The sequence below is a fragment of the Delphinus delphis genome, chromosome 13, assembly GCF_949987515.2.
Source record: "Delphinus delphis chromosome 13, mDelDel1.2, whole genome shotgun sequence".
Taxonomy (NCBI): Eukaryota; Metazoa; Chordata; class Mammalia; order Artiodactyla; family Delphinidae; genus Delphinus; species Delphinus delphis.
In genome coordinates this window covers 17,098,097-17,109,720 of record NC_082695.1, presented here as the reverse complement: position 1 = coordinate 17,109,720, position 11,624 = coordinate 17,098,097, and the positions used below count along the sequence as shown (strand labels likewise).

Sequence of the window (11,624 nt, the reverse complement as noted above, 5' to 3'; positions counted from 1 at the left end):
GTCTCAATTTGAAACAGACAGAAAAGACAAGAAATACTGTGGTAAACGTGGAATTGGAAGACAAAACAAAAACTTGGTGTTCAACATTCCTTTAAATTCCCCCGGCACCCAGGGTGGGCAGAAGACCACACAGAGACCAGCATCCTGGCCTTCCTCTCTGATGCTCCCAGGCAAGAGGATTGCCGCTGAGTCTGCCCCACACCTCCCTCCCACCTTACCTCTATCCAGGTCGTGGCCATTCCTCACCCTCTTCTGCTTCCAGAAGGTCTGCTATCTGCCACATTCCTGCAGCCCTCATCCTGGAGGGTCCACTGTGCCAGGAAGAGCCCCATGGTTGAGCACAGGCCCTGTGCTCTGACTTGCTCCGCCACCACTAACTGGGCCTCAGTTTCCTCATCTGCAAAATGGGGGGTTGTTTCAGTTGCTACCATAGAAAATTGCACTTAGCCCAGTGACCGCACACAACGAGTGCCAGTATGAACTCAGCCCTTCTGGTCTGAAAGGAACGGGGTGGGGTAGGGTGGGGAAGTATTGAAAGAGGGAGAGGTCCTGAGAGGGGAGGGCTGGGAGAGGGAAGCAGATAGCAAGGTGTGGGGCGAGGGGGGCTAAGAGCCACTCTTAGGCCATTGTGTGGGTGGGGATGTGTGTGCAAATTTTAAGACCAGACTTCCTGTCCGTAATGTGTCCTGGGCTCCTGAGGAAAGTAGGACCTGGGAGAAAGATGGCGCTTACAGGACTAAGGCAAGAGAAGAGGCCAAGGCTCAGTGAGAGGTAATTACCTGGGGATCTGAAAGGGAAAGGAGGTGGAGAGAAGGCTGAGGGCAGGGGCAGGACACAGAGGGTGGTGCTACAAGGGCTGGAGAGGAAGGGAGGGGAGTGAGGGGCCTGAGAGGGAAGAGAGGGGAAGGTGTTGGGAATGGGTGAGGGGTGAAAAGGGATTTGGGGGAGAAGATGCACTGGGGTGAGAAATGGGCTGGGAAGTTTGGGGAGCATGGTCAGGGAAGCTGTGCTTGTGAACAAGGACCTGGGTGTGGGGGAGGGAGGATGGTATGTTTGGGGGGGGCAGGATGAAGCAGGGCTTCACTGTGCCTTTCCTTGTCCCAAGAGGCCCCTCCCCGGGGACCTGCTCTGTGGTGAGCTGCCACATGCCCCCGTAAAGCTATGAAGGAATCCGTCCCACCCGGTGTGGCTCTGGTTTCTGGTTTGGTGGCCACCTCTGCCCGGCGTCCGTGGGCCATGGGGGCCGGCTCCTGGACAGCCTCGCAGAGTGTCAACCTCAGATGGCCTCCGAGCTGTCCCTGTGGTGAGGCCGCCTCTGTGAAGCCCCACGGTTGGGAAAGCAATGCCCATGGTGCTTGGGAGCCAGTGGACAGTCCTGCCAGTCGGTCGCTCAACAAATGCTGGAGGGGTCCTGGTGCCTGGGGCTCAAGGGTGAGACACGTCTTATGGGCACAAGAAGACTGTGCCCTGGTTACTTACTAATGCCTTTTATTCACATAATCTCACATCACCTCTTACACAGACGTTCAGGGATGCAGCCTCCCCAGGCTTCACCTCCGCACAGAGGCCATGTTCTCTGAGCTCCTTAGTCACAGACCCCTCTAGGGTCATGAAAACCCACCTTGGCTGATTACGAGGAAGACACACCGGACTGACAATAACTCACATGCTCTCCCTCATCTCTGGATGCAGGACGTAACCTCAAGTGTAACTTCCTCATCTGTAAAATGGGAACAACTCCTCCTGCTTCATAGGGCTGCAGATAGGATTCAACAAGTTAATATACATAAGGAACCCAGCACAGTGCCTGGCACAGAGTAAATAGTTGATAAATGTGAGCTTTAATTATAATTATTACAAAAACATGGCTAAAAGTGATACCGACCAGGGTTCTTGGCCTTCCCCAATCAAGAGAAATTGACTAGAGGCCAGACATGAAATTCAGGCAAGACTTTATTGGGGCCCCTGCGGCAGCTGGGGGGAGCGAGAACAAACAAGAGTTTCCCTGGCTTGCTCGCTAGCTGGCAGGTGGGGCAAGCCTGTTCCTTATATGGGGTGAGGGTAGGGATGTGTCCAGAGGTCTAGCTGGAGGGGTGGCTTAGGTATTTTACCTCCCCCTTAGGTGGTGTTGAGTGCAGGGAGCATGCTCAGTACCCTACTTTTGCTCCCAACACGCTGTTTTTGCTCCTGGCTCTTCAGAAATGGCAGTTTTTTTTGTTTTTTTTTTTTGTCTTTTTGTATCTTTTGGGTCCAGAATTTGCCCCAACTGCCCATGCACACAGTGATTTTTAGTCGAATATAGTTTCTCTGTATTTTGTAGCTTGAGGCGAGGTGGGTCCAGGTGCAAGCTTTGCAACACTGCAGTAAAGGGTCCCAGGTCCCAGGCATGTCTCGAAAGCAGAAGGCAAGGAGCTGTGTGGTGTTGGTGACGGGGCCTAAAAATGGCCTACAGCGGTGCTTCTCAGAGTGTGGTCCCTGGACCACCAGCAGCAGCATCCCTGGGACCCTGTTAGAAACGCAGATTCTTGGGTCCCTGCCCCAGAGCTGCTGAATCAGAGATGAACAGGAGACTTTCACAAGCCCTCCAGGGGCTCTGATGCTGGCTCACTGGAGAACCCCTGCCCTAGGAGCTGCCTCTGGGAGTGAGCTGATGGGTCTGAACTGCGAGGTCCTCGGACGAGCTGGATCACACAGAGAGGGTGCTCCATCTTCCCCGGACTTCTCGCTTAGAAAGGCACCCGTGCTGCCCCACCCCTTCTTCCGTTTGGGAGAAGTGCCCCAAGTCACCCGTCGGGAGGACAGTTGTTGGGGACTGTGGGTATCCTTGTTGAACCCAGTGTGAATCTATCCCACAGCTCTCCCATGTGAACCCGCACAACAGCCCGGCTCTGAAAGTAAAAGACTGGGGGCCTCGAGAGACCGAACTGACTTCGCCACCCGATCACCTGCCCAGGAGAAGTGAGGGCCCCTGTGCTTGGCTGGCTTTCGCTGAATTTACAAAATTTAACGTGAGGAGTAAATGCATCATGATAAGATACATGGAACTGATTCCCTGATGCAGGACTTCTCGTAAGAAAGCTATCTGCTGAGCACAGAGGAGGAAAAGGTCATCCTTTCTGAAAACGGACAGAGCCCCCCCAGGGTGGAGGCACATTTGATACCATCTCTTATCAAAGATGAGGTTCTGTGGGAAGAACTTTCTAGGAACGTTGACCTAGTATCTGGAAACATCAACTTATTGATGGGAAGCATAGAATTACCACAAGGACACTTACAGAGCCTGTTTATTGCATAACTAGCAGGCACAAATTCCAAAACGATTTTACAACGCTTAAAGGGATGAACAATAATTACAGGAATAGAATGTACAACAAACAGGAAAAATAAGTACAGAATAATGGGTGACATGGATAAAACACATTGGAATAAAAGGCATTTCATTTTTCCTATGCAGCATTTTCTTTTGTAAAATCAAGGTGACCTTCAACCGGGACAAGGAAAGAAGGAAAACTCTCTGCTTTGGGAGCTCAGGGTGGCTGCGGAGGACACTCATGCCGGTCTCACTCTGGTTCCGCAGCTTAAACCGCTGGAGGAATTGGAGGACAGCTCCTGAGTTGTGCGTTTATAGTTCCAATTGATGAGATGCTGTATTTGGTCTTTGGGCCCGATTCATTGTTCTTTGGCAATAAGAACTATTTGCATGCCGAGGCAGAAGATGACTTCAGTTGAAGGAGCTCAGGGGTGGAGCCGTCTCCCCCAGCAAGTGGCAAATGCCGGTTTCCTACCTCCGACCTCTCAGCTCCGAGGGGCTTTTGAGGGGGCGGGAATTTGAGAATCAAGGGTAAGAGAATGACATTACAGAACGCAGACACTAGTGCAAGGCTGTGGAACCCATGTGCAAAAGACGGTGAACGACTGTTCAGACAAGGTGCGAGTTGTTCGCAGGCCCCGGGGACCTCTAACCCCGGCCTCTCAGGGCCGAGGAAACGGGCAGGGCACTTTGATGAGAAGGACGAGCTGTGGCCCTCCTGTCACTCCACCTGGGAACTTCCTTCCCGGGTTTTGGCACTGTGGGTTAACAGAGCAACCTCCTGTGGTGTTCTCACAACGGGAAATGCTTTGGTGGTCCCCACGTTCCTTGACTTTCTCCAGGGGCACGAAACAGCGTCCTCCACTGCAGGTCCTGAGTGTTGGAGTGAAGACACCACTTCACCCACCGCAGGCGACTCATTATGCAGAAGCCCGTCCTCCCCGGGAGGCCAAGGGCACTGACTCTGAACTGCTGCTGGGCCTTTCCCGAGGAGCCCATGTAGGCCTGGTAGGAGGGCACGTGTTTGCAAGGAAGAGGAGGGACAGCCCGGTACATGCAGCATGCAGAAAAGGTTCTCAGACAGTGCTTGAACTTAAGGTAGAAGACATTCCTCGAGAAGGCGTCCCCTCAGCATCCAATAAGAGCACGGCACTTAGGTTTGTGCAGACAAGTCTTGGAGATGTGGACCCTTTCCCCACACTACTCAGTGCAGCAAAAGCCGGCGAAAGCACCCATTCACAGTGACTTAGTAAACCAAACACCATTGCGGTTCTCCTCTCCGACAGCATTCGGTCACACTACAAAGGTGTTTGTGAATCAAACAGTTCTGTGAAAATACAGGCTTATTGAGAATGTTTTTAGGCAACTTTGATTATTTTGACTTTTTCACGTGTGTGAACGAGCGCTATGGGACAGAAAAGATGGGTGAAACAAGGACTAACAGCAACTGATCACAGGGTACAGTGGCCACGCTACAGGTAAGGTTCAGAGGCTAAACCGGGGGAGACCAGGGAAGCCAGGCCCTCACACTACACAGCAGAGCTGTGAGCTGGCAGCCTAGAGGCCTAAGCTCACCCACACGTGTGCCGTGAACACTTTTAGATGAGTTGCGAACATTTAGAAATGGAGAGACGGCACAAAAAATATCTGGTGTCTCCTGACAAATCAAAGCTCCAGCAACCCCAGGCCCACTTTTCCACGTGGCAGCCTGAGTGGAGCCAGGGAGATGCTGTGACCACTGATGTGCCACGGGCTCCCCCACTGTCCCCTGCCCTGGGCACCTGGCTCGCTTCACTCACCAATGTCAGTACCACCTGGCCCCTCTGGTCTAGGTCAGGGTCTGAGCCACACCCACACAAAACTGCGGGAACGAGCAGGAAGGGATATGCTTTAGCTTTTAGAACAACAAAGCTCTTTTTACTAACTTGCTCCCCAACCAGGGATCGAACCCACACCCCCTGCATTGGAAGTCCCTTGAAAGGTGATGTCTAATTGTGAAGTACCAGTGAGATAATGGAAGAGAAGCGAACTCAGGTGATTGTACACATCTTACCTCATAAGAAGTCCTTAAAGGTGGCGAGATATGCGAAGCAGATCGTGTGGGAAGGCTTTAGGCGGCTAGAGGAGTAAGGGGAGCAGATCACTGCTCCTGTCACCGTTTATGGCAGTGCTATCTGAATGGGGAGGGACAAAATTAGTTACGGCTCGTGGGACTGAGGCTCCACAGAGTGTGCGTGATAACACGGCCAAGGGACACACGACAGGGAGCATGAGTGCTTATCGGATGCCATGGGGACTTGAGGATGATAGTAAAATAGAAATAGAAGATAGGATCAAAAAATTAGATGAGAGAACACCTCATATGATAGAACAGTTAAAAGAAATTGAACACTTCATTGTTTCCTTCCAAGAGAGATTGTTACACTATTTTTAGAAAGTGGCAAAGTCCTTTCTCTAACATGCCTGCTTGGAGATACCCCAAACTTAAGAGATTCTGCAGTGGAGGCTGGAAAATCTGCTTATTGCACAATACTTGAGAGGGAACAGACAATGCTGACTTTTTTTTTTTTAACCCAACTCTCTCCAGAGAATGTTTCAGTAAGACTCTCTCTTATAGTTTTAGCCATAGGCAAGGAGTCTGAAGGGATGGAAAAGTTCTAAAATACTCTAAACAATGAAGATCTGCTTTTGGATATCTATGATCATTAACTCGACGGTCACGGACAGCACAACAGCACGTCAGAAGGTAAACTGGCAAACAGGCACAAGTAAGGCAAGTGGGTTAAATTAATAGTTGAAAATTTGTTAGAAAACATGCAAAAATAATACTGAATTTTCTTTTAAGAAGTTTTAAATTTTCATTAAACGTTTGTTTCTGTAAAAATTGGAAGAGTTCCATGTCTAAATTGGAAACCGGACTTAGAAAAGCCTCAAAAACAGAAGGGCCGGGCCAGCCCTGCCATTCAGTTGTTGTTCTCTTTGGTGGTGATGGTGACCAGCTGTTTGGCGGCCTTGGCGATGTCGTACGCACACTGGATGACCTGCTGCGTGACCAGCTGGATGTCCGTGGGCGGGCCCGGGTCGCCTGGGAGGGTCTTCTTGCACTCCGACTGGAGTCGGTAGGCACTGGATGTCAGTAAACGGAGGGAAGTCCTCACCATGTCGGACCTGGGTTTCTAAACAGAAAAACATAGGCATTCGCCATGAACTGCAGGGTGGATGTATCCGAGAGCACGGACAAGCATTCCTCAGAAAACAACTCAAACTATTCCACAGTGAACAGCAGTTCTGTCCAGCACTTTTTCACTGAGGGTGCTCGGAACATTGCAAGCTTGGCAACCCACAGTGTGGCGGATGCTGAAGGGCTCTGTCTCAAAGGTCAAAGTGCGTGCAGTGTATTTAATAGTATGCATTTAGTAGTGCTATACTGAAGTGGTTTTTGAAAAATATTAATCCACTTGGGTGAAATATTCCAGATAAAATTTCATTCTATTAATGCTTTACCTTTCAGCATTTGGCTTGTACATTCTTGTCTTATTAAACCCAAATCAATACTCATGTAGCACAAAAAGTATTTCAAAGCTCTATATGGCTATTTGCATATTCAAAACTTCCTGTGCTACAAAAAGATTAATATAATGTAAAGGTCATAAAGAAATTTCTTACGGTTCATTAAAAGGGATCTGAACCAAGTTAGTAGGGAGTGACTTACTTTGGGGAATAATGCTGCCATTTCTGTAACAGCTACATGTATCCTCTCTGAGCAGGGAATATAACTGCAAGAATATTGAAAAGGTTATTCAAAGACAGTGAAAATAATTCAGAGACAGAGAATACTCGGCTAAGAATAGGTCCCATTTACATTCCTGTAACAAAGGGGTCGAGGCCACGGCCAACCTGCTGTGGATCCCACATCAACAGGAGGTGCTCTGTGATAAAGCAGGGGCCCCATCCTTTCTTGAAAGTTCATTCAATCAGACAAAAACAGTCTCCAGGTATGAATGTAGGCAATGTCCACTACCAGCCAGGTGGAACCACAGAACAGTTAGTCTGTAAAGGTATCTACACCTCCTCAAGGTGTTCATTTAAATTAATACTGCCTACATTTTAATTAAATCATTGCATCTCAAGAAACTGGTTTGAATTATACCAAAATGCCTTCCAACTGGGAATTCCCGACTTTTACCTTTATGAGCAGTTAGAACCATACACCATGTAATAACAAAAACACCAATGCATAGGAGTTACTTAACTTGCAAATGTGAAGGGGCAACAACCCATCTGGTGACAAAGACCCTCAAAAAAAGGCAATGTCCACAGCAACCACTGTATCAGCCACAAATGTTTCTTGAGCATTAACTGAGATCCACACCTAAGAGTTTTTTATGTTTTGCTGGTTATGGTTTTCATTTTGACCCAGAAATATAATTCACCCTTTCCTCCTGCTACATAGAGGAGACATTTTTCCTAAGGACATCTCTCAAAAACTCACACTATGACATATTTTAGGAAGTCCTCAATAAGCCACGAAAGAAAGCACATGCAGATTAATGACAAAGTCCTCCTCCTTCTCTACCACAGGGAGTCCATGTTCACAACTTGTTATCTTTCCTTGAAAAGGCTTTTGTGCATAATATGCAGTAATCCCTGGACTGTGTAATTGTGTGTAAGAGAGAGAGACAGAAACAGAGACAGGCAGGGAGTGAGGCTGGAGGCTGAGGGGATGGGACCAGGCTGAGGGAAGGTCAGGGGCTGTGGGGAGCTTGCTCAGCCCAGGGGACCAGGACTAAGCCTGACCGTGTCTGCATGGGCTACTGGTCCACTTAGGACGAGCATAAGCAATGGATATCGAGAGGAGAAAACAAGAGAAAAAGGCATGGGTTTAATTCATATAATGCAAGATTATAAATGAAAGTGTCGGGACTTCCCTCGTGGCGCAGTGGTTAAGAATCCATCTGCCAATGCGGGGTACACGGGTTCGAGCCCTGGTCCGGGAAGATCCCACATGCTGTGGACCAACTAAGCCTGTGTGCCACAACTACTGAGCCTGTGCTCTAGAGCCCGTGCGCCACAACTACTGAAGCCCGTGCACTCTAGGGCCTGCGTGCCGCAACTACTGAGCCCACGTGCTACAACTACTGAAGCCCGTGCACTCTAGGGCCCGTGCTCCGCAACAGGAGAAGCCACTGCAATGAGAGGCCCGCGCACCTCAACAAAGAGTAGCCCCCGCTCACCACAACTAGAGAAAGCCCGCGCGCAGCAACGAAGACCCAATGCAGCCAAAAAAAAGAGAAAGTGTCTCAGATACACAAGGAACCAGAGATTTTAAGAGAACACTGAACAATTTATAAAATATAAATTCTCTAGACCAATTCTAGTTTAAACCAAAAAAGTGAGTTGATGATTAAAAATCTCTGCATCATTCTCTCATGGTTCTTACAGAAAACAGATCATGACATATATTGAATGGATTTGTACATCTTAAAAAAAAAAAAAAAAAGAAACTTCCCAAACTGTACCAAGCACCACATATTGTGATATTTGAAGCCAGAAACAGCTCCAGGGCAGATATTTATATTTTTGATAACCATCAAAGAGAGAAACTTAATGTAAGCATAGTTTTTGGCTGCTGTTTGAAATATAAGCAAGGCACTTCTGAGCTGCGGGAAATGAGAAGTGAAGCATGCTGTTCAATGGTGGGAGAGCCCCAGGGAAAGAGTTCACCCTGTTTTCACGGTGCCTTGATACGTTTGAGGTGTGAAACGTTTTGCTTTATGTAATGTGGTAATGAAGTTGCCTGTTGCCAAGGCTGGGTGAGGAGCAGAGGAACTCCACACCTGTAGCGTGTGAGGCAGGAAGGGCATGTGATAAAGAGGATGTCCGGGGGAGGGGAGCGATAAACAGCTATATAATTTTCGTGGAAGGAGGCTGAGAAATTATGCAGGTTCCTCTTTTTCTCTGAGGAGCCTCCAGCAGTCCATCCGTGAAGACTAGCTCTGCTCTTTCAATAAACACTGACCATTCCTCTCCTACTGAGTGGGAAATAATGACACTGGGAGAAGTCTGAACTGTACAGCAAAACGGAAGAGGGTAGAAAATGGGGAGGTGAGCATGGCAGTGCGAGGGACACGGAGAATGCAAAAGACACTGGTGCATCTTTTCATGGAAGAGAACAGGAAAAAGAAGAAGCAGTACTGTGTTCCTTGAACAACTTTTGTTCGTGCAAAGGCATGGAGAGAAGTTCTTCACTGAAGCCCTAAACTTTGCTGACTTAATGAAAACAATGAGATTGTTCTTGGGTTTTGATCAAATTTTGCCGCTTTCATAAACTCAGTGGGATGATGTTAAACGTGTCATGATTGTGTCTGGAGCAGGCCGGCCGCATGAGACTAGGATACCACCTGCAACAGCTAACAACTTACCAGAGGACAGAGGGGTGAGTTAGAACGAGAGCTGGACCCTTCTCTGCAGTAAGAAATAACTCTGCAAGATATGGTTCTGCCCAGAGTGAGCAGACTCTTCATTCAGGAGCAGAGAATGATTTGCGTGACAATTAGATCAACTTTTCTAAAAACCACTTGCTTCTTAGACGTGCACATGCATGAGGGAAAAAGGTAAGAAATCAGGTTCATTTCAGGATACCTTCCATGGCAGTAGATTTCTCCCCAGCTAAGGAGACCACAGACAGCAGTGTGGCCGGGAGAATGTGTTGCTAGTTTTGAGGTAGCTTCTTTCACCTCAAGAACTGGGAATGTCACTACCCCAAATATGCTGCAGTTCTATCTCTAGAGGCAGCTATATTCAGAGCACTTCATAAGAAGATGAAAGATTAAAAATACTACATAAAAAAAAGACAAATTTGTTTTTAAGCCTGTTACATAAACCTGAAATTTTCAACAACTTTTTTTTTTTTTTTGCCGTACGCGGGCCTCTCACTGTTTTGGCCTCTCCCGTTGCAGAGCACAGGCTCCGGACGTGCAGGCTCAGTGGCCATGGCTCACGGGCCCAGCTGCTCCGCGGCATGCGGGATCTTCCCGGACTGGGGCACGAACCCGCGTCCCCTGCATCAGTAGGCGGACTCTCAACCACTGTGCCACCAGGGAAGCCCTTCAACAACTTTTGAAGTGAGCATATTAAAAAAAAAATCCCCATCTGTAAGGGAGCAGCAGCATCTCTTCCAGAGCATGTGCACACGTCCTGCCAGGCCGGATATTCAAGCCTCCTTACCTGTCGTGTTTATTTTCTTGGGCTGCTCTTAAGAGCTCCTGTATGTTTTTAGTGATCTGTTCAGTCTTCCGGATGACGTCTTCGGTGCTGGGGAAGACGGGGCTCGGGGCCTTGTGGGGCTCTGCCACATCTGGGCCTGAGCCATCACCTTGCCACACTGTACTTCTTTGCCTTCCCTTCCTGCTTGACCTGTGAGCATTGAAGAAGTGGTTAAATGTGACAGGTAGTTATCAGCTGCCTCTCTGCTTCTAGGAGCCACAGCATGTGCATGTGCCAAAGGCACGAGTGGGCTGCTTTTGTGGTTTCCTTTATCCTGTCTGACAGGAGACTCAGGGTAAGGCTGGTTCATCAGCAGGCAGCCACAGCTCATAGAGAGGCTGTTTCACTCTACCATGGGGGTGGACATGATGACCCTAGTAGGAAGGCTAAAGATGGGGAAAGGGAGGGAACAACCGGAGCAGGGAGGGTGTGTGGTTATGAAGCCACCCTAATCGAGCCAACTCCTCGGGATGTAAATGCAGGATGTAACCTAACGTTGACTCGAAAATGAAATGGAGTACTGACTTTAAGCGCATTACAGACTCAGAGATGAGTCTAACCTGCTGGTAAAAGAACAAAAGGCCCCTGTGGCAATAATGGGAGATGGGAAGAGGTGTGAACTATGAACTTATGCCTTAATATCTGAGGACGTTATGGGTCTGAAAACAGAGAAGCGGGTGCAGGTGGTGAAGTGTGCCTCCTGACCACGCTGCTCGGTCTCTGGTTGAAGAGCCCAGCCCCAGGGCATTCTTCCTGCACATGTACCCCAAGTCATCCAGGTCCCTGTCATTGGGAGTGTTGTCATAGTCACTTTCAGGTGTGCTGTTCTGCTTCTCCAGCCTGGATGCCTACAAGAGAAAAGGCGACCCCATTAGTTGAGAGCACCAGACACTTCTTGGGTGCCTTCTCAGGAACTGTTACCTGTCAGGCTACGTGGCCATCATGCCCCAGATCTCATCTGGGACGGGGGCCGATGCTTTATTAAAAATTTAGGAACAGGGAATTCCCTGGTGGTCCAGTGGTTAGGAGATGGTGCTTTCACTGTCCG

At 48.8% G+C, this 11,624-nt stretch overlaps 1 protein-coding gene across 7 annotated transcripts in view; it reads right to left on the bottom strand.

The window, feature by feature from the left end:
- Window positions 1–3,266: 3,266 nt before the first annotated feature.
- GIT2 (GIT ArfGAP 2) overlaps window positions 3,267–11,624 on the bottom strand; it is a 46,671-nt gene continuing 38,313 nt past the window's right edge. For 6 of the 7 annotated variants that reach the window (XM_060028205.1, XM_060028209.1, XM_060028210.1 and 3 more), the window contains 4 exons: window positions 11,342–11,424; window positions 10,538–10,726; window positions 7,023–7,086; window positions 3,267–6,486 (listed from right to left, as the gene is read on the bottom strand). In XM_060028205.1, coding sequence (XP_059884188.1) covers window positions 6,274–6,486; window positions 7,023–7,086; window positions 10,538–10,726; window positions 11,342–11,424 — 549 coding nt within the window. In that variant the 3' untranslated portion in view covers window positions 3,267–6,273. The remainder of the gene's footprint in view (window positions 6,487–7,022; window positions 7,087–10,537; window positions 10,727–11,341; window positions 11,425–11,624) is intronic. The other variant, XR_009521685.1, reaches the window with a different exon arrangement.